The 21,139-nt window shown below is 46.9% G+C and overlaps 11 protein-coding genes across 11 annotated transcripts; 8 read left to right on the top strand and 3 right to left on the bottom strand. All coding sequences in view use genetic code 12, as the record gives it.

Moving 5' to 3' along the window:
• Positions 1-100: 100 nt before the first annotated feature.
• On the bottom strand, positions 101-1,261 carry LODBEIA_P20810 (uncharacterized protein; the record flags this gene model as incomplete). The annotated part of the gene is made up of 1 exon (XM_066972041.1): positions 101-1,261. One exon carries the CDS (start codon positions 1,259-1,261, stop codon positions 101-103), a length of 1,161 nt encoding a protein of 386 aa, XP_066829019.1.
• A 5,176-nt stretch (positions 1,262-6,437) lies between these two features.
• Positions 6,438-7,328, top strand: LODBEIA_P20800 (uncharacterized protein; the record flags this gene model as incomplete). The annotated part of the gene is made up of 1 exon (XM_066972040.1): positions 6,438-7,328. One exon carries the CDS (start codon positions 6,438-6,440, stop codon positions 7,326-7,328), a length of 891 nt encoding a protein of 296 aa, XP_066829018.1.
• A 1,766-nt stretch (positions 7,329-9,094) lies between these two features.
• LODBEIA_P20790 (uncharacterized protein) lies at positions 9,095-9,901 on the top strand (the record flags this gene model as incomplete). The annotated part of the gene is made up of 1 exon (XM_066972038.1): positions 9,095-9,901. One exon carries the CDS (start codon positions 9,095-9,097, stop codon positions 9,899-9,901), a length of 807 nt encoding a protein of 268 aa, XP_066829017.1.
• Positions 9,902-9,919: 18 nt separating this feature from the next.
• LODBEIA_P20780 (uncharacterized protein) lies at positions 9,920-12,022 on the bottom strand (the record flags this gene model as incomplete). Its single annotated transcript, XM_066972037.1, has 1 exon — positions 9,920-12,022. The coding sequence occupies one exon, from the start codon at positions 12,020-12,022 to the stop codon at positions 9,920-9,922; it is 2,103 nt and encodes a 700-aa protein (XP_066829016.1).
• A 513-nt stretch (positions 12,023-12,535) lies between these two features.
• On the top strand, positions 12,536-13,225 carry LODBEIA_P20770 (uncharacterized protein; the record flags this gene model as incomplete). Its single annotated transcript, XM_066972036.1, has 1 exon — positions 12,536-13,225. One exon carries the CDS (start codon positions 12,536-12,538, stop codon positions 13,223-13,225), a length of 690 nt encoding a protein of 229 aa, XP_066829015.1.
• An 86-nt stretch (positions 13,226-13,311) lies between these two features.
• Positions 13,312-14,514, top strand: LODBEIA_P20760 (uncharacterized protein; the record flags this gene model as incomplete). Its single annotated transcript, XM_066972035.1, has 1 exon — positions 13,312-14,514. One exon carries the CDS (start codon positions 13,312-13,314, stop codon positions 14,512-14,514), a length of 1,203 nt encoding a protein of 400 aa, XP_066829014.1.
• A 60-nt stretch (positions 14,515-14,574) lies between these two features.
• On the top strand, positions 14,575-15,675 carry LODBEIA_P20750 (uncharacterized protein; the record flags this gene model as incomplete). Its single annotated transcript, XM_066972034.1, has 1 exon — positions 14,575-15,675. The coding sequence occupies one exon, from the start codon at positions 14,575-14,577 to the stop codon at positions 15,673-15,675; it is 1,101 nt and encodes a 366-aa protein (XP_066829013.1).
• A 38-nt stretch (positions 15,676-15,713) lies between these two features.
• Positions 15,714-16,190, top strand: LODBEIA_P20740 (uncharacterized protein; the record flags this gene model as incomplete). Its single annotated transcript, XM_066972033.1, has 1 exon — positions 15,714-16,190. The coding sequence occupies one exon, from the start codon at positions 15,714-15,716 to the stop codon at positions 16,188-16,190; it is 477 nt and encodes a 158-aa protein (XP_066829012.1).
• A 185-nt stretch (positions 16,191-16,375) lies between these two features.
• Positions 16,376-18,469, top strand: LODBEIA_P20730 (uncharacterized protein; the record flags this gene model as incomplete). The annotated part of the gene is made up of 1 exon (XM_066972032.1): positions 16,376-18,469. The coding sequence occupies one exon, from the start codon at positions 16,376-16,378 to the stop codon at positions 18,467-18,469; it is 2,094 nt and encodes a 697-aa protein (XP_066829011.1).
• An 842-nt stretch (positions 18,470-19,311) lies between these two features.
• On the top strand, positions 19,312-20,565 carry LODBEIA_P20720 (uncharacterized protein; the record flags this gene model as incomplete). The annotated part of the gene is made up of 1 exon (XM_066972031.1): positions 19,312-20,565. The coding sequence occupies one exon, from the start codon at positions 19,312-19,314 to the stop codon at positions 20,563-20,565; it is 1,254 nt and encodes a 417-aa protein (XP_066829010.1).
• Positions 20,566-20,844: 279 nt separating this feature from the next.
• On the bottom strand, positions 20,845-21,129 carry LODBEIA_P20710 (uncharacterized protein; the record flags this gene model as incomplete). Its single annotated transcript, XM_066972030.1, has 1 exon — positions 20,845-21,129. The coding sequence occupies one exon, from the start codon at positions 21,127-21,129 to the stop codon at positions 20,845-20,847; it is 285 nt and encodes a 94-aa protein (XP_066829009.1).
• Positions 21,130-21,139: the final 10 nt, after the last annotated feature.

Genomic DNA, 21,139 nt, shown 5'->3' with positions numbered 1-21,139 from the left:
AGCCTGGAGTTCACCTCTGTTTCTTTTTTTTTTTTATCACGCTGTATTTATTTATTCACTTTTTTTTTTCTCTTTTTTCATTAGAAGTCATATATTCGTGCTATATTCTATGAGGGGCTCCTGAGGTGGTGGTATCATTACTCTTCATTCTTTTCGGACCGGGCGCGTTGTTCCCCCCAAGCAGAGGCTGGTCCAAAGTTTCCCGTCTTTTTCTATCAATTCGCTCTTCGGGACTTGGCCCCGGGGTCAAAGGCATGGAAACTTTTGGCGTCTTTGGTGGAACGGCTCTGTTGGCAGCAAGTGCGCCGTTGCGGTTGCCATCACTGGTGCCGTTGGGGTTGGTGCGGCGGCAGTTCATTAAATATTTCTGTTGCAAGCTGTTGGGGATAGCGAGGAACTTGATATTCTGAAACACTGTTTGGAAATCCTCAATCACTAGCACCAAGCGTGGAAAGTGCTGTGGGGAGGTTGACACTGCTAGCACATTGTTGTAGAAATGTAAAATCGTCATCAAGTTGATGGGGAGCTTCAGCAACGAGATGGCCGACATGATGGCCAAAATGGCGATTCTCGACGACGAGTAGTCAAAGTAAATGTTGGGGTAAAACTGGAACAACTCGCCAAGGTAATACGCAGTCACCTTGATCTTTTGGATGTTGTGCTTGATAATCATGGCCTGGGAGTCACTACCGGACGTCAAGAGGCTGAGAAAGCTATCGACAAACGCGTCGTAGGTGGGCGCATTGACCACCCACTCCAACGACTTCAAGATGTGCTTCTCCATCTCAATAAACAACTCCTTGGTGTAGCTATCAACACAGATCTTTCTCAAGTCGCTCAAGGTGGGTATTTTAAACTTGGAGTCCAAGTTCTTGCAGCTGATCCACAACGACGTCAACCCCAACAACTGGTAGTGTTGCTTCTTGACGATTCGTGTTGAGCAGTAACGGTCAATCAAGCTAACTGCAAGTGGGAACGTGGATCTCGACAAGTTGAGAATGTTGCCAACTTCGAACAAAAAATCAAGCAACAACGGTCTCATGCTCAACTTGATCTCTGGCTGCTGCTCAATCAACCCCAACGTAGGCAACGTCTGGATCTCTGCGGTGAACAAGTGCTCCAAGACGTCAATGTGGTATTCAGCAACACTGTCATTGTGGCATTTTTGCTCCAACTGCTGCAAAAACGGGTTATTAGCTTTATTTTGTGCTTGCACCAACCTCTGCTGGTGGAAAGCGTCCGGGGAGTTGTTAGTAGCCATGGTGGGACCTTATTCTATCTCGACAAATACAAAGCAAAGGCGAATAAAACACACACGGTGGGAAAAACCACTTTTTTGATGTAAAAAATGTGGTTGTCAAAAAAGAAAAATTGTGGGGAACTTGACTTGGTTGTAAAAAAAAAAAAAAAGGGACAGTGTCTGGAAAGAAAATGCGACACTGGTATTTTCTTTTTTTTTTGCGACTTTAACCAAGACTATCAAAGTTCAAGTTCAACGGATCTCCAGTAGTAACCAGTTACTAGCAAAGGGAGACGTACAAATGGTATGCAAATGTAAAGGTGTTGCGTCGTGAATCCGTGACGCTACAAAGAAAAAAAGTTGAAACGGTGTTGAAGAAAGACCTGGAAATGTGAGGCAGCAGTAGTGTGGGAATAGCGTTCCGTGAGTCCAACACTGTACAAGCCTAGCGATCGAAAATAGAAACCCTAGTGATGGAATAGTTGTTTTTGTAGTTGACAATGAAACTTCAACGGATGAGAGTCAGATGTCAAAGCAAATCTCTTTCCAGCAGCGGTGAGCGAGCGAGATTGAATATTCTTCTTGGTGGAGAACTAGTTAAAGCTACTTTGAAGAACCAAACTGTTTGACAACTGAATCTGACCTCAAGCAAGGAATAGCAGGGGGGGGATGGGAATGTTATAGCAAGTGGAACTAAATAGACCAGGCCCGTAGAAGAATGAAGCGTCCGATAGCGATGAAAGTGATTCTCTATGAGGATGGCAACTTAGCGTCAAGTGTCACACAGTCTATCAGCAAGACAAGAGCGGGGGTGTGTGTTGAGGTTTGAAGTGTAGAAAGTGAAGAAAAAGGGTTGGAGAAGTTGCAAAAGTTGGGAAAAAGTGGTGGAAATATATATGCTAGATGTTGAATATGTACTCTGCCTACTGCCATTATGTTCTCTTGTATGAAGCTCACCCTCCTTGAAAAATTTAGCATTAATTAAAAATTAAGAATAAAAAAAAAGATCTGTTCTTGTTAACAGTTCGTTACTAATAATATTATTAGCTGCTACTGCATAATGCCAGAGAGTCCAATTAAGCGACAGTGCATCCACCAGATATTACTACTTGACTACCAGATAGACACAGAGAGATAACCACATACAATTAAACATGACACAAGTCACAAAGACACCGACGACATTAGTTACAAAACCGTGGGGGGACACGACACGACACCACACGACACAACACGACACAACCACACTACAATGCCATCAACCACCAAAGAAGGCGCCGACAGTCTCGTAAGTCTGTCGAGTATAAGCACCAGCGCTATCACCCTTGGCATCACCGTGAGCAAGCTCAAGGTGAAGAGCCCCATCACGAGCTTGAATTCTACACCAAATCCTCTTGTTCTAGTGTAAAGAGTCCTCGCACGTGTCGTGCTGCTCAAAGGAGTGGGTTGTCCATTTTCACATTTTAGCTACTTTGGGCATACGTGCCTTTACCACCACTACAATTGCAAAAATGCAATTTAGCAAAAAAGGAGCGTTTAAACGTACCTGGACAAAGGCCTCCCAAAGAAACGAGATTGTTCTTGTTTGAAACCAGCAACAGTGGAAAGCTTCAATCAAAAACCACACATCGAAAATCAAAAAACGAAAACCGAAAATAGAAAATCTGCTCTGTCAAAGCCCTAAAAGAAAAGCTTAGTGTCTTGTTATAATCTCCCCCGTTGTGTCTGGTGGTTGGTAGCTCTAACGATCTCCTTTGTGGTTCCGAGTCTGCTTTCGAACCAATTAAAGTCACAGAGTGGGTGCGTTATAGCTTTGGGCTATTTTCTCTACATTGTTCAGCGGGACAAGGCAGAAGGGGGAGCGGAGGAACACTGACACTTCCATGCTGAAACTCCAGGGGGGGAAGAGGGAAAAATGCGGGAATGTTAAATTGGGAGCTCAGACTCACCGGGTGTTGCCAGTGAGATTTTCCAGCGTATCTCCTGGCATTGAAATACTTCGTACCACAATGCACCCACTTCTGGCTCTCCCAATCGAGACATAATTTTTGCCAAACGGTTCTGCAAATTATGAAACCGCAGGAGAGACAACCGCTGCCTGAGCTGGGTTCGTGTGAGAGCAAGAAATATAAAGCCCACGCAATGCTGGTGGCGGAAATAGACACTATTTTTTTTTTCATTCTCGACAATAGTGATCTTCTGTCTCAGTCAATGAAACCGCACCGACTATACTTACAAAATAAAGACCCCACATTTGGAAACCAAGTGTTGATCCGCCAACACCACAACCATCACCAGAACTCCTCCCAATGGTTTAAGCACTAAAGACCATCTTTGCTTCTAGAAAACGGCACACCACATGGGCCCAAGTGGCACTCTGTCAACATATTTTAGTCTCCATCGATCTCACTGTCTGTGTATAGTCTGAAACGCAGTGATTGTGACGCTAACTGTGCGGGCTCTTGGTTTCAGTGTCGTTGCCCCTATTTCCTCCCTCCCCCACTCCTGCTCGCTCTTCTCCTCGCTTCTTCTTTTTTTGTCCAAGATTTTTTTTTGCAATCTCCTTTGTATTACAACCGCTGGAGTGTGCAAATGAGCTGTTGAAAAAAGAATCTTGTTGCATTTATTTTCTCTCGGCTATCGAGTAGCGGTGGTGGTTCATTGGTGCTTTCGTTGTAGTCTACTGTACCGGTGCAGCCTGTATTCCAGGCACCAAGCCAGCTGCCTCTGTCTCAACCAGTCCCGACAGTATAAAAACCCAAGTCTCGAACCCTAATGTCCAACCTCAAAGCAGCTACTATTAATAACGAAGAGATTTAGGGCCGCGCGTATCTCGTGGTGGGCACGAAGAGCTAAAAGGTAAGAAAAAAAAAAAAAGAAAAAAAAAAAACTGGTGACGATCTCCCGCGGGCGACTCTTCTGCCTAATCTCGCACCGGGAGGCTTGACAAGCGGCTAGGTACGTTCAAGGGGGGAGGAGAAGCGTCTCACTCCGCCTGATGGCATCGCGGTGACGATCTTTGAGCCCAATTGCGCAACGCCTGCTGCTGCTGCTAGAGTTGCACTCAGTCAACCAATCGGTCAACCAATCAGCAGAATCGGGTAAAGTTTAACTTACTCTCTGCCTTTGCCGATTATAGAGTTTTAATTTTGGATAGGATAGTTGGAACACCCATAAAGGTGAGATCCGCAAGGTTTGGGGTTTTGCAAAAAGCCAAAGATCTACAATGGCCAGACATGTAAACTTTATTAGACTTTGGTGTCTTCAATTCGGTCAATTGTTCGCACGGTCGAACTGACAAAGCTCGGTAGTTGTCAGTGCAGACCACATGCATCCGGCTGAACTGATGCTCTCTGTGTCCCTTTCCACCCACCGGTTTTTTCACGCATTTGTGTGCTGCAAAAAAAAATTCTCATGGGGTCGATGAGATGAGCTTGGTTGAGCTTCATTACTGTATCACAGTGTTCCATGCTCTCCTTTCGAGGAGGTGCTTTTGTGATAAAGACATGGATTTGCATTGTGTGCAACCACAAATTGCGCCCAGCTAAGGCAAATCTCTACAAGTACAAGAGCTACCGAACTGGTGTATTTTTCATCGCCTGATCTTGCAATTTTAGTGATCCTTATCCTTCAATCACCAAAACAACAACGTTTGACTCTATTTTTTTCTGGAACCTGGTGTTCTCTTTAGAGGAAAGCTAAAACGCTGCTTCATTGACTGCATCAGAAACAATCTCAAAGACGAACCCGAAAAACCGATAAGGTGGTCTGTTTACGGATGTGTCTCGAGGGGTAAATCCCGCTTACCTCCCTCTCACACACGCCGGAGAGCACCATCTAGCGTGGACTCTGTCATATAAAACGTGGTCATCTTGACCTCCTTATCCCTGGCTGGAGCTGAACTGAAAAAAAGAACACAAGCAAGGCTTTACTGCCCCCCTGGTAAAAGTTTATCCTGAAGCAGTAGCTCCCGTTCTCCCTCCCCCCTCGAGTCTAGCCAGACGGAATGATTGCTGTCTGGTTTGAACAAGTGCAGATCGCGCCCTCCCGGGAACAATCAACCAATAGTGGAGCTGCTACACGCTAAAACATTTATAGATAACCTAGCGTGCATCACGTGGAAACTACTAACCTTCCAACGCCATGTCCGTGTCCACCAAAGGAAAGGAGAGCAGAACTGACAGTTATTGCAGGTATAGAGCCAGTGTAAACTTTCCAAAGTCGACTGCCTCTAGAGCACAACGCAGGGGCCTTTAACAGTCCACTGCTTTCTCTCTTAACCACTCCGTCTTGCTTCCTAGAGGAGTTGAAAAGACGCTTTGCTGTATTGCGTAGAAAACAGAAGCCAGCTCGGAGTCCTTTTTGTGCCGCGCAATACAGCAAAAGCTCATAAGTTCAAGATGTGAGAAAAGTTCTGATTTTAGTTGGCACCAGAGAGAACTAACCGCAGAGAACAAGAACAGCAGACAGAAACTGATATATTGTGGAGGCACAACGAAACAAAGAAGTGAAAATTGAAACACCTGAGTTGAGCTATCGCCCCCTTTTTTATCAAGATGTACGTTTGCTAGCACGGAAGTTTGACACTTGGTTTTTCCACTGGCAGCTCAAGCACGGCTTCCAAGGAATATGCCACCACATCACCGGGATTGCTCTTTCGCAGAAACTTTGCCGTTGGTTGCGAAGCTCCCGCAACCAGATCCCACAAAATAATGCAACATTCTCGGCTGCGGTGTTTACCTCGAAGGAGCCCACACACAATAAGCCATTCGAAACATCCTTTGCGCACAACAAAGCGTGCCGTGGTTGTGAATATGCCGAGGCTTTGAACAGACCACGTTGGTGTCCGCGCGTAGAGCCAAACGTTGTTATCAACTGGAGTGGAGTGATCTAAAGGTCTCTAAACACTAAAGTCACCAAGCCTCTAAGTGATACAACCGTTCCGCAACCAAATTTACGTAAACTGGATCAATTGGTTGACCCCTTTCAAGTGCAACTCAAAAATTGCGTCTTAGTGCGCCATTTCATCAACGCTGACATTTTTTTTCTCACCATGTTGACGCAAAAAAAAAAAAAAAGAAAAAAGAAAAATTCCAGAGCCATCCACCATCAAGTGTTACAATCCAAGGTGAAAAATTTTCTCTATTCACAACACAAAAGGTGCCTTCTCATCAGACTCAGCTCAAGGAACACAACCATGGAGGAGTTGATCCAACGTCACAAGAAGGAGAACAAGGACTTGATCGCGACAATCACAGGGTTGAAGAAACAAGCGACAAAGAAGAACAGAAAGAGCGTGCTTGAGAAATGCCAGGAGTTGGATGCTAGTCTAAAGAAACGGCATGCTGCAGAGCTAGCAATGTTGAATGAAAGCGACGACGTTGGTGGCGAAGAAAACGACGATGGTGTCTCTCCCGAGCAGCTACTAGCAGAAATGTCCCTAGCACCGGAGACACCACTGGACACATCGAACGAGGCATCACATGCTGCTCCCTGCAAGAGGCGAAACCGACAGAAGGAAAGACTAGACAAGCGCAAGGCCGAGATTGAAAAGATGCAGCGGGAGGCCCGCGAGGAAGCACTAAACACAACCGACTATCGACAAATCGAAATCGACTCGATGAACCAGCTCCTCCTGCTACACAACTTGGAACTACACGAGATCAAACCCGATGGACACTGTTTATTCGCCGCGATTGAAGACCAGCTCCGGGAACGACACCACATCCAACGATCGATCCAAGAGTTGCGCGACTTGGCCAGCGACCACATCTTGGCGAACCAGGACGACTTTGTCCCGTTTTTGTTTGACGAAACCACATGCAAAGTGCGGGACGTCGATAACTACTGCCTGGAACTAAGAACAACGGCAATGTGGGGGTCCGATATGGAAGTGTTGGCGTTGGCGAGGATATTCCATTGCTGCGTCACCATCCACATGGCGGGGGCCCCGTCTCTCAAGATCAACGAAAGTGAAGAGGAGCAGGAGCCCGAGTTGCAGTTGGGGTATTATAAGCACTCGTATGGACTAGGTGAACATTACAACTCGCTAAGGGATAAGAAGAAAATAGTTGAGCCAAAGGAGTGATCTTTATATATATAATTTTGTACTAACCCTCCACCCTTGGCCTGTCGATAATAGTGTCGTGCTTAGTGTCGCGACACTGCTAGAAGAAACATAATATCATATTATATTTAAGCTGTGCTGCATAGAGTTTAGATCTCGTAAATGTACGCCGTGCTTTTATACGTCCGTATTCACACACAAAACGACTCGGCTTCAGATTCCGCTACAACTCGGTTGAGGAGAATATGCCCCGAGATCTTTATCGGAATAGCACCAACGGGATGTTACTGTCTGGGCCACAAGCTGGATTCAGCTGGGGCAAGCCCAACTCGAGTCTAGATAATGGGCAGTTTGAAAAAGAAGGGAGGATCAAACATCCCTGCATCGATCAGGGATGCAAGACGCAAACCGCTGAGTCTAGAAGTGAGGGATGTACTCTAGATACTCTCATTCCCGGTTGTGGCTTCCTCTTTGCTAGCACGTTTTCGAATAGGGGCTGTTGCACTGGGTTCACTAGGGATAGGTGTCCTCCCCCCCCTTTTCTTTTCTTGGTGATAATCAAAGTATCCAAGGACAATTTCACCGAATTGGGAAGAGCATTATTAAACTGGCTTTTGCAAAGTTCCAGATACGTGCAGATGTATATTTTTCAAATTGTCTGGCGCTGGCTGCTTCGGAGTCTGTCGTGTGGCAGCGAGAAACGAAAAAGCAAAAAGTCGCAGACATAAAAAAAAAAAATGTTGTGAGCGTGACACCCACGTGACGCGCGATCCTGGCCCACATTTTCGTCTCTCCTCTTTTGCTTGATTTAACCCGAGCTGAGCTAACAATGGACTCCATGCCCGTGACGAAGAATGGGTGCAGTCTCACAGGCTCTGCCGCAACGCCTATGAGTCCTTCCCTCACGACAGCGTTGTCTGCAGCAACTGGGAGTGATCAAACACTCCAGGGGGGCTTTGTATCGTAAATCGTTTTGATAAACCAACGTGATACGCCTCAGTTTGATAAGAGAGGGAGCCAACTAAACTGTAGCTGAGTTAAAGGAATAGCGTAAAGCTCTGAAGGTCAAATTCGGGGGCAATCTCACACTTCTTCCAACTTCAATGCGGTAAGAGTGTACGGAAAAGACCCTGGATGAGTTCTAGCCGACAACGTCAGGGCATCCTCCCTTTCTCCACCTCTCCGAATTGCACATGTAGAAGAAAGCAAATGCAAAGAATGCAGTATCACTGGCACTACCCACTACCCTTGTGCTTAAGTTATAAAGTGACGTTCTTTTCCCACTTTACCACATTGTAGCGCCACTTGCATGTTACACCCCATCCATGTGAACCCTGTGTCTCACACTGTCAAATGGTTTTGAGGATAGGCAAGGGATGGAGGAAAAAAAAGTGTCAGCTCGACACCAAGGGATACGTTTATCCTGGACATAAGGCGGACTTGTACTGTAAAACAGCTGCGTGGAAGCCTCGGTGGAAGCTACTGGTTTGCTTAATTTGCATGGTGTTTGAACATCAACACCTATGGTCACGTGACATGGGCATACTCCAGGCCTGTGTCACTTGAAGGCCATCTTGCATTCACCAATGATGGAAAAAGCCAGGATAGACATCGTCCGAACTCACATCACCAACCACTCAACGTTGGTGTGTCACTTGCATCCAAGGTGTGCCCCCCCCCACCTGCCTTTGCTCAATCTCGGTCATCACGCTTATTTCCATTTTTTTTTTCCTCTTTCTCCATTTCGCATCGCATCACTCTCTCAACTGCAAAGATAAGCATTCATCATGGGTTGGCTCTGGGCAGACAAGACGGAAACCAAGTCCGCTCTGACACCTTCCGCTGCAAAGTCACTGGGATGCCCGGTCGATTACACATCGTTGAAATCTCTGAGTTCATCCAGGCCATCTGTTTGCCCCGTCCAACCAAGCAACAGCAACGATCAAGTGTTGAATCCCTTGAACAACATGCCCATGGCTATATCAAGCGAGCGAGCACCGGGCCAAAAGATCAAGTTGTCAACCGAGCGAACCATCTCCACGATCCCACGAGGCGAGTCGCTGGACCAAGGGCTCTGGGAGTATCCATCTCCACAGCAAATGCTCAACGCCATGCTCGCCAAGGGCAAAGGCGAGGGAATACCCGAGGATGCGGTGACGTCGATGGTGGAGGTCCACAACTTCCTCAACGAAGGCGCCTGGCAGCAGATCTTGGAGTGGGAAAACAAGTACACTAACGAAACAAAGGTCGAGCCGAGGTTGCAACAGTTTACAGGTAGACCGCACGATCTCTCGCCAAAGGCAAGAGTGTACTTGTGGTTAGGTGGGTTGTTCCCCGACACGTTCAACACGGTGCCACCGTTTGATAGACACGATTGGTACGTGTTGCGAAGCAAGGGGAGAAACCAGGGCTGGAAAAAAGTGAGGTATGTCATTGACTACTATGGCGCTCCCGATGATGAAGAAACGGGCATGCCGGCGTTTATGTTGGACACCCGTCCCGCGTTGGACGATGTGGCTAGTATACGTGATAGAATTGTCTCGTTTGCAGGGCCAGTGTGGAGAAAAGCCATGGGAGATGCAGATCAGTTTTAGTCTTTATATATAGCAGGATTAATTATTTACATGTTTCAGCAATTTTTGTGCTATAGCTGGCGGGAGCTCAACAAACTTGCTGACTCTGGAGAGCATCTTGACCATTTCCGGCACGTAGTCTGCATCGGGCAACTCGGCCATGTCAGCGAGAACGAGCGAGATCAACTTGTGGTTGCGTTTGCTTAGTAAGTAGTTGAGGATGAAGTAGTAGGTGAACCTGTTTGGTCTCACTCCAGGATCGTTCTTCATCCTCCTGTAGTACTCTAATGCGAGCGGCGTGTCTCTGGTGAGAAGATTTTTGATCATGATGTTCCAGATCCGCGCATCGTTGTTGATATTGGAGATGTAGTAATCGAAAATTTGCACTGCAATCGGGATATCCCCATGGGACAACTCCCCTTGCAACATCTTACTTTGAATGGCACTGGACCTGGGTTTTGTTTCCATCATGTGCTTGTAGAGCACTCTAGCAGCAACCATGTTCCCAGAGTCAACCAACCCGTTGAGCACCGCTGAAAGAGTGTGCTCGTTTTTGGTGGCGCCTTTCAAAGTGTGCAAGATCCCTTCAAAGCTCGGTGTTTTCCCCTTGTCAATGAGCGCATTGACATACGCGCCTACCAAGGTGGTCAACGAATGCACCGTCTCGGGAATGCCGTGCTCTTGCATAAACTCGTTGATGCCACGCACGGCTTTGTAGTTTTTCTTTTGCGCATAGTGGGACATGAACATGTTCAATACAGTGGCGCTAGGTTTGTAGTTGCCTTCTTTCATGTACTCGCGCATCCGGTGCTCGGCATCGTCAATCCGGTGGTTGAAAACGAGGCCGCACAAGACACCATCCTTTGCCGCGTTGCCGTTGAGTTGTGGGTGCTGTTTAATATGCTGTTCAGCAGAGTCAAAGTCATTGGCAATCGCAAAAGCGCTAACAATGCTGCCCAAAGTCTCCTCGTCAAAAGCCACTTTGCTTGCTTCTATAGTGGCCAACATCTTTTTAAAGTTACTCATAAACTCACGCTTTTGCTTTGCTGACGCTTTCGCGAATCTGTTGGGGTTGATTGTGGCGCGCAACACCACATTCCAAGCGCCAATCGATGGCTTGATTCCGGACTTGAGGATGTTTTGGAACATGTTAAACACGTCGTCGTACTCGTCAATGTAAAAGTATCGGTCCATCATGGCAACCAAGACCCGTTCATCGATCTTGATCCCTTGCTTGGATGAGACTTGCACAATCTCGGCGTATATACTGTCGAGCTCCCTTCTGTCACGCAATGAATATATTTTCTGAAGCATTTTGGCACTGTTGGGATTCACCTGCCCTAATCGAAACTCATCCAACACGCGTTTCAATTTCGCAAACTCTGGTTTGGAAAACACCTTGACCTCTTCAAGGGTCCGCTTTAACATATACACAGCTGGCACAGTGTCGTTGTTGGAAAATTTTTTGGCGTTCTCTTCTGAATAGGTGAGTCCTTCGCCCTCGCAGGCCATGACATATGCGTAGTAGCTCAAGTTGGGAAGATGGTACCCAGTGTACTTGGCTTCCCCGTCTTTAAGGCTCATCCCTACAAACACAGGTGAAGAGTTTTTGTACTCCAAGTACCTGGCCCATAGTTGCATCACCCTGTGGTACTGAGCGGGGTCTGGCTTATTCTGCAAGAGCGATATGGCAACTTCGGTAAAATGGTACTGGTGTGCAATCTGGTGCAGGGTGAGAAACTGCAACACCTCGTTGAGATCTTGTCCATTCTGCTTTGCTAGTTGGAACAACTCAATGCTCAAGGGAAGGAAAGCATTGTATAAGGCGATTTCCGGGATGTTTTCCTGTTTGCGTATCTCACGTAGAAAAGTGATTCCTTCCTCGAGAATGTCTTTTATTTCGTGGTAACCAGTTCCCGAGCTGATTGTCTCCTGGATTTGCTTGGTAATGTCTCTCAACTTGTGGTTCTCCACTCTTTTGGCAGCTGTTTTCGACGGATGAATGGGCGTGTTTGACGGCTCAACTGATTCCGACAGAGTGGTTGTTTGACTCCGGATTAGTCTCGGAGGCAAGGCTCTTACCCCTACACTCAGCAACACATGCCCGCGCAACAACGGTCTTGCTATTCGTCTGGGGATCATTTACGTTGATGGGAAGAGAAAACGTGCACTCTCTGGAGAAAATTTTGCAATTTTCACGAGTCGCGATTCGACACCAGGGTGGGTTCGTGAACACACTGTGGGTGTTTTTTTGAGAGCACTACAAATGGTTTCAGTTGCTGGAAGTGAATGTATTTTAAAAAACTGTATAAAACCCCTCGATGGTTGAGCCTGGGCAAATGTTAGCAAGTCTGTCAAAGACATTAGAGCACTACTTGTACATATCAGATAGATTTGAATAAACGGTTTTTATCATAAACAAAATATCAATTGAGCTGGGTTTATGCTATGGAGTCCTAACGACTCAGTATCATCATGAACAAGGTTGATAGAGATTTGTAACATACCAGGGATAGTAGCTGATTAAAACATGGTGGAAAGAAAGAAAAGAGTCGGTGAAGAAGGCTTGATTTTTTTTTTTCTTTGCTAGTACCTCTTCACTTTTGTTGCGCAGTTTATCAACACCTGCTAGGTGCCACCCACCACAACTACCAAATGACAAACCATGTCAATGACAAGTACAACATTGGCAATGCTCAAGAGACACCGCCAGATCTAGTGTTCTTTAACTACCATGAGTATTTAGTGTCGCAGCTGGGTGGTTCTGAACTGCCCGTGGTAGTCGTAAACCACTTTCCCAACCATTACAAAGACCAGTCATCCGTGTCGTTCAAGCACACGAGGGTTGTAAGAATACCACGTTGTTATGATATCCAGTGCTCGGACTTGATACCGCAGTTCTCTATATTCTACCCAGGGCAAGAGCCAGGGGCAATCAAATCAGAGGAAAGTAACTCGGTCATGGCCACGTTTGATCAGCATGAGTTTGGAGTTACATCTGAAATCTTGCAGCTCCGGCAACGCATATCGGAACAAGACTTGCTCAAACTTGTCACCACCATCAACTTCAAGTTGCAACTAGCCTTCAACCCGTTCTCAGTATGGACTCTTTGTGAAAACATTTGCAACGTCTTGACTGGCGGGTTATTCCTCCTGTTGATGAACTTTTGTCATTTGTACACTTACTCCAGGAGACAAGTTACCAAATTGGAAGCGTTTATCAGACATCAGAATGAACAGTTTCAAAAAGACGGAGTCGACTTGGTAATCACTTCACCAAGGAAAACAGCATATTTGTCAGTACGTGTAATCCTTCAAAGTCTATGGCGGCGCGCTAAATACTAACCAAAAATGAATATTTTTCGCAGTTGGATATACAAGTTTCCAACCTCATCCCCTCGTAACCTGTAGATACTTCAACCACCACCACGATGAAGCAAGTCATGAACGGTGTGTTTGCCATAAACAAACCCAGTGGGAGAACCTCAGCCAACATAATTGCAGAGTTACAAGAAATCTTCACCAAGTCGCAAGTGTTTGCCCTGGATATGCAAGCGATACGAGACAAGATGTCCTACGACTTGGGCCAGGACAAGAAGTGGAAAAACAAGGCCAAAAAGAAAATAGCCAACGCCAAGGTGAAAATCGGGCACGGGGGCGCGTTGGACCCTTTAGCGAGAGGGGTGTTGGTTGTTGGCGTTGGGCTAGGTACAAAGAAGCTACAGTACTACCTCACCGAGTGCCAAAAGACCTACGAAGCCAAGGCATTGCTTGGTATTGCCACGACAACGGGTGATTCAGAGGGACAGATTGTGTCTCAGAATGAAATAGCACATATAACACCAGACTCGGTTTTACACGCGGCGGAGAAATTTGTTGGCGACATTAAACAAACTCCACCGATTTTCTCCGCGTTGAAAGTGGACGGCAAGCCCTTGTATGAATACGCGAGAGAGGGGAAACCCATACCGAGGGATATCAAAGTGCGAGAGGTTAACGTGGGGCGTATCAAAGTGTGTGAGGAGGACCTCCTCACCACTGAACATGACTTTAAAAGATTGGAAAGCGAGTTGGATGAAAACGGCGTCGCAAAAGAACATGCGTTGATGAACAACCCCACGTTAAACGACTCGCCATTGTATTTTTCCAAACAGTACCTTGAGCAAACTGGGGGAGTGCCTCAAGAGTGCAAGCCACGGTTGTTGTCAGAGGACGAGAGCCATCCGGACAAATTGCCCATGTTCCATTTCACCGCCGATGTATCGTCAGGGACCTATATCCGGAGTTTAATCAGTGACATTGGCCGTGCAATGGACTCCTCTGCGTATATGGTGGATCTTGTTAGAACGAAGCAGTCGGAATGGGTTTTGGGTCGCAATGTGTTTGAGTTGGAGAACTTCCAAAGGGGTGATAGAGTGTGGGGCCCAGTGTTGAAAAAGGTCTTGGCTCATGGTGGTGAAGGGGTCGACTTGGCAAAGGAACTAGCCGAGGCTGAAAAGGAGACTCAAAGGGGGGTTGAAAACAAGGGCGATGAGGACTTTGACTTGGAATCGGAATTCGCCAAAGCTAAGCAAGCTCTGCATCGGGATAATGACGAGGGTGCCGAGGGATTCAAGAAGCGAAAATTGACCTAGGGCGGAAAAAAAAAAATGGTGCTGCGAAATATATAGAACCACTCTATAGACACCAACAAGATGATCCGTAAGCAACTAGCACGATTCGTTCATTCTCCAGCATTCAAGCACCATGCACGAACAACAGTAAACCCCGTTGACTTTAGACTAACTCCTCCAAGCAACGTTACCCCCAAGTCGGTGCTAGTTTTCTCGACACCGACGTGCCTACCCAACATCATTCAAGATGCCATCGATCTACACCAGACAAACAGACTACAGGTTGTTGTAGCGGGCATCGACACAATGGTTCCGTTTTCAAGTAGGAACGGTGTGAGTGAGTTGTGGCTTGAGCAGGAAATGAAAATCGGCACGTCGGTGCTACTTGAGGAAAAAGACGACATCAACAAACCGCCACGCGAAAGCGACGGGATCAACCCTGTCTCTGCGAGAAAAAACTGGAAGGACATCACCGGGAGCGTTAGTTTCAAGTTGAAGAATGAAATGGAGGCACGGGTTACTCTTGCAAACACCGTTTTCTCCTCGGGTTCAATCATCACCTTGTTTTACTTTGACTCGAAAATGGGCCTCTCGGGACAGCACTTGTGTGAGTTGAGCTTGGAGTTACCGCATGGCGTGATACCACGACACTCAAGAGCTATTGTCGAAGACCATTGGACTCCACTATACCCGAACGAGTCGTTCAAAATTACAAAATGCGTGGGTAATTTACTAAAACAGGTTGAGAACAAGCCAGCTGCCAAGTTTTTAGAAGAGAACAATCTGTTGATGAGCCTCAAGTCGAAAGATACAGAAGTGTATGTCAAGGTGAGGAAACAGGGCACCACCCACGTTGATAGATTCAAAGTGGTTGCAGGTGGCGGGGGATGGGGAGCTAAAGCTGACATAATCGCGCTATCAGCGGAGGCACAACCCAGTGTAGGTGACTTGATAGAGTTCTACATGGTGACTCCCCAGCACCGGTTCCAGCCGCAACACGATGTTTCGAAATACCACGACTGTTTCGCACTCCAGAGCAGCTACGAGGAGACGTCGTATGGGTCACGTCTCGCACAAGAGCAGGTGTTTGAAAATGCGTTTGGGTGCGGCAGTGAAAAGGGGTTCTTTTGGAACGGGGTGGGGCATGTGTCCCCCGGAGAAACAGTGTTTGTAAAAATGTAACAACCCACAGTTGCTTTTCTTCTCTCTCAATTTTCCGAATGCCAATCAAATACATCAAGGGCGACTTGTTTAGCCATACAGCCCGTAAACCGTGTATACTAGCACACGCTTGCAACACTGGCGGAAGCTGGGGCGGCGGGATCGCAGCTGTGTTTAGACGCAAGTTTCCTCACGCTAATCAACAGTACAGCGAATACTGCCACGGGAATCGAAACTTGCTCGGAACCTCGTTGTTGTTGAAAGGTGATGATTTTGACAAGAATAGGATCTACATTGCCTGTTTGTTCACCAGTGACTTTCAGCAGACACCAGAGGAGATTGTGGCGCTCACGGATGAGGCAGTGCATGATCTCGTTGGTCAATTAAAGGCAATCGACGTTGAAACAGACAACGGCAAAGCTGTCATCAACATGCCAAAGATCAACGCGGGGATATTCGGAGTGCCATGGCAAGACACCGAAGCAGTTCTTGCAAAGTATACAGACTTGCAGATCAATGTATACGTCATGGACTAACACCAGTTGTTTCCGGCGTGAGATCACATCGGTCAACGGTGTTCGTTAGCTGTAGGTCGTGTGTACCGGTGAAAAACTTGTTGCCGGTGCCACCAAGATGAAAACTACAACTTGTAAATATTTAATATACAGATTGTTATCGCCCTACTCCAAAACTGTCCAACCTCACTCCGCCATTATCAATCATGGATGAGGGCTTGATTGCTACAATCAACAAGTTGCAGGATGCTTTGGCTCCATTGGGCGGCGGCTCGCAGTCACCAGTCGACTTGCCTCAGATCACCGTTGTGGGATCGCAATCCTCGGGCAAATCTTCAGTGTTGGAGAACATTGTAGGGAGAGACTTTCTTCCACGAGGCACGGGTATTGTCACTAGAAGACCGTTGGTTTTGCAGTTGACCAATAGAAGAGCCACCCCTAAAAACAAACAAGAGCTACTCGATATCGAAGCGAATGAAGGCGGCGGGCAGAAGGAAGACAACCCTGACGAGTGGGGGGAGTTTTTGCATCTCCCAGGTAAAAAGTTTTACAACTTTGAAGACATCAGGACTGAAATTGTGCGTGAAACGGACGCCAAGACCGGTAAGAACTTGGGTATCTCGCCCGTGCCCATCAATTTGAGAATCTACTCGCCCCACGTGTTGACATTGACGTTGGTGGACTTGCCCGGTTTGACAAAAGTGCCCGTTGGAGACCAGCCAAAGGATATTGAGAAGCAAATCAGAGACATGATTATGAAGTTTATTTCCAAGCCCAACGCCATCATCTTGTCGGTAAACGCGGCAAACACGGATTTGGCCAACTCGGACGGGTTGAAGTTGGCCAGGGAGGTTGACCCTGAGGGCTCGCGTACTATTGGTGTCTTGACCAAAGTCGACTTGATGGACCAAGGCACCGACGTTATTGATATCTTGGCTGGAAGGGTGATTCCGTTGAGATTTGGCTATGTGCCAGTCATCAACAGAGGGCAAAAGGACATTGAAACGAAAAAGACCATTCGACAAGCGTTGGCTAATGAGGCCAATTTCTTTGAAAACCACCCTTCCTACAGAGCCAAGGCCCAGTTCTGCGGCACGCCCTATCTTGCCAAGAAATTGAACGGCATCTTGCTCCACCACATCAAGAGCACGTTGCCGGATATCAAAATGAAGATTGAGCACTCGTTGAAAAAGTACCTGAACGAGTTGAGTTTGTTGGGACCCGAGATGGCAGAGTCGCCCGCGTCCATTGCGTTGAGCATGATTACAAACTTTACCAAGGACTACACGGGGATCTTGGATGGTGAGTCGAAGGAGTTGAGCTCGCAAGAGTTGAGCGGCGGCGCGCGGATCTCGTTTGTGTTTCATGAAATCTACAAAAACGGGATCAATGCGTTGGACCCGTTTGACCAGATCAGAGACGCCGATATCAGAACAATCTTGCACAACACCTCGGGTTCGGCTCCGTCGTTGTTTGTGGGCACTGCTGCGTTTACAGTTTTGGTTAAGCAGCAAATCAAGAGAATGGAGGAGCCATCGATTCGATGCATCAATTTGATCTTTGACGAGTTGGTTCGCATCTTGTCGCAAATCATTAACCAACCGCAATACACTAGATACCCTGCGTTGAAGGAACAGTTGTCCAACCATTTCATCCAGTACCTAAGAGAAGCGTTGGTGCCAACAAATGAGTTTGTCACTGACTTGATCAAGTCCGAGGAAACGTATGTCAACACAGCACACCCTGACTTGTTGACCGGAACCCAAGCTATGGCGTTTGTAGAGGAGAAGTTCCACCCAAAGCCTCAAGTGCAAGTTGATCCAAAGACTGGGAAACCGGTGCCACAGCAGCAACAACAACAACAACAACCACAACACCCACAACACCCAGCAAACTCTGCCAGGCCGGAGGAGTCATCAAATGGATTCTTTGGTGGCTTTTTCTCTTCCAAGAACAAAAAGAGATTGCAGCAGATGGAGGCCCCGCCACCGGTGTTGAGAGCAACGGGTACAATGACCGAGAGAGAAACCATGGAGACAGAAGTGATCAAATTGTTGATCTCATCGTACTATAATATTGTCAAGAGAACAGTCGCTGACATCGTCCCCAAGGCGATCATGTTGAAATTGATCAACAAGTCCAAGGACGAGATCCAGAAGGAGTTGTTGGAGAAAATGTACAGCAACCCTGAGTTGCCCGACTTGGTCAAGGAGAATGAACTCACTGTGCAGAAGAGAAAAGAGTGTATTAGAATGGTTGAGGTGTTGCGAAATGCAAGCGAAATCGTGGCAAGTGTTTAGATTAAACAGATGCAGTGTAACCAATGAAATAGAGTATTCTTGTTTCCTTTTGAGGCCAATGGAGATAACGGTCGTGCGACCATTGAGGCTGGTGGCGTTTGCAAACTCGTCCATTGTGCAACAGAGCAATTTCTTAAGATCACCCTGTGCAGTGTGTTTGCCCTTGTCCCGTTCACGTTGTACGCAGCTTTGCTGTTACCACCACTGCGCAGAATAGAGTCACTTTTTCTCTGTTTTTTTTTTTTTTTTTTTTTTTCACCACGCCTGCAGTAACGTTGCGCAATAATAGAGCTGAGATTTTTCTTCTTTTTTTTTTTACAACCAATTCACCCATTCATCCCCAAAGCAATCACCAAAACTCCCCCCGTTTATCTTTTCGTCCGAGTTTTAGTATTGAATAATAGAGAGCTCCTGGTTAGAACTCAGCACAGGCCGCATCGTCCCTTTCATAAATTTTGCAGCGAAAAAGACTTTTCAAGCCATCGTCGTCTCGTGTCAAACAAAACAGGAGCTGTTACTTCAAGTCGATTTCAAAAACAAAGTCTTTTTGAGTCCTTGTTGAAGTCTCCGTGAAAAGTGCTTATATGCCAAAGAAACCACTACGAAAAAGCCTATTTTTTATCAATAGATTGATCGAGCCCGGGTAACGCCGAAAATATAAAGTACTACCAGAGCAAGTGCAACTCTTACAATCACACCTACGCCGATCGTGTCGTTCAAATTCTTACCTGAGAAACACCGCTGACATCAAAAAAGCAACCCACCTCCACAGTTTACCAATTGGAACGTTTCTTGCTACTTCTCCGTTTCAATAAGCGAACCCCACAAGAGTAAGTTTCGCTATGGCCACTCCTGCTTGCCCCGAACCGTTTGTCGACCATGAACTATCGATCAACTTAGACTCCACGTTTGCCTTTGAAGGTCCAGAAAAGTTGTTGGAGATTTGGTTTTGGAAGTCGGAGAGTGTCTTGCCCGAGAGCGCACCAGTGGGAGGTTTGCGCTCTATCGCGAGAGAGTCTTGGGCCAAGATGTTGGACTTGGTCAGCTGCAAGATCTTGTCCATGAAATCGTCCAGGTACATGGACGCGTACTTGTTGAGTGAATCGTCGTTGTTTGTGTTCCCACACAAGTTGATCTTGAAAACGTGCGGTACCACCACTACGCTAGCATGCTTGGAGGAGTTGTTCACAATGGCGCAGTCCATCTGCGCAATGGGCAGCAAGGAAATCTACCGAGTCTTCTACTCAAGAAGATCTTTCATGTTCCCCGAGAAACAGATCCACGTGCACAAGGACTGGAAACACGAGGTGTCGTTGTTGAACCAGCACTTTAGCTTGGGCAAGTCCTACGTCGTGGGCAACTTTGACAGCGACGACCATTGGTATCTTTATGTAGGAGGAGAAGAGCAAGACCACCCTCTGGCTGGCAGCAGCGCAGACCAGACTTTTGAAATATTGATGACTGAGTTGGACCCGGAGTGTGCGTCCAAGTTTATCTACTCGAGAAAACCAGGTGACGATATTGGCGAGCAGGATGATTTGGGACACGAGCTAGGCTGGGAAACCATGATGGAGACAGAGTTGGACACGGTTTTCCAATCGCCAAGGGTCAATACTCATTTGCCTTCGCCTTCGTTGTCGGACGTTTCCGAAGACGAGGACTGCATGGATTGCAAGACTGACGACAACTGCCTCCAGGCTAGCGCCAATTTTGAGTTCATCAACGATGCCTTTGCATTTACTCCCTGTGGCTACTCTTCCAACTCCATCTGTTCCAACGTTGCCGGTGGGTACTACTACACGCTCCACATAACTCCCGAGTCGGGCTGGAGCTACGCGTCGTTTGAAACCAACTACCCCTTTAACGAAACAGTGGACGTGATCACAGTCTTGACCAAAGTGTTGAAGATTTTCAAGCCAAAGAAGTTTTCCTTGACCTTGATTGAGGAGATTTCGGATGAGCAGCACTTGACTGGAAAGCAGTTGGTTGGGTGCGACTTGATCTTGAAGGAATTGGGCTACAAAAGGAATGAAAAGGCGGTGTACGATTTGAAAAATGAGTACAACTTGTTGTACATGAATTTTCGAAGTGGATAGGTTAGTGTATAGAGGAGATGTCATTTACATGTGAAAGTATTTTGGCAAATTTTGTTGCGAAAATGCTATAAAAAGTATCACTATCCCATTCTGACTCAGCACCATGATATCGCGCCCCTTAGGAGAAGGATGCGTGAGAATAAAGACTTTTACACAGCTACCGCTGGTTTAATGGGGACAGACCATTGCAATTGTTCTCTCTTTTCCCTTCAGTCTCATTCTGGTGCTACAGTGTCAGCTCACGCATTGCCAGTGCCAAGTAAACCATACCCAGTTGACTCAATCTCGCTCATTCTGGCCTCGCTGCTCCTGTTGCATCTTCTTTTGTATCCTCGACTTTGCCTCCGGAGTTAGCTCTAAAGTTGCAGAGTCCAGAACAGTCATCTTGACTGGGACTTTCTCCCTTTGCCTGCGCTCGACTTCCTCGGGAGAGTGTGGTTCGTATTTGACAAACTGGAAATCAGAGCCAACTTTGTGCGCGGCATAGACTCCAACAAGTACTGCGATGGTGCCCACGATAAACTTGTGGGACATTGGCGACCCCTGACCCATGCTTTGCCTCATTAGTGACGTG

Source organism: Lodderomyces beijingensis (assembly GCF_963989305.1).
Source record: "Lodderomyces beijingensis strain CBS 14171 genome assembly, chromosome: 2".
In the NCBI taxonomy this organism is placed as follows: domain Eukaryota; kingdom Fungi; phylum Ascomycota; class Pichiomycetes; order Serinales; family Debaryomycetaceae; genus Lodderomyces; species Lodderomyces beijingensis.
The sequence above is the reverse complement of the archived record's forward strand: the minus strand, read 5'-3'. Positions and strand labels throughout refer to the sequence as shown.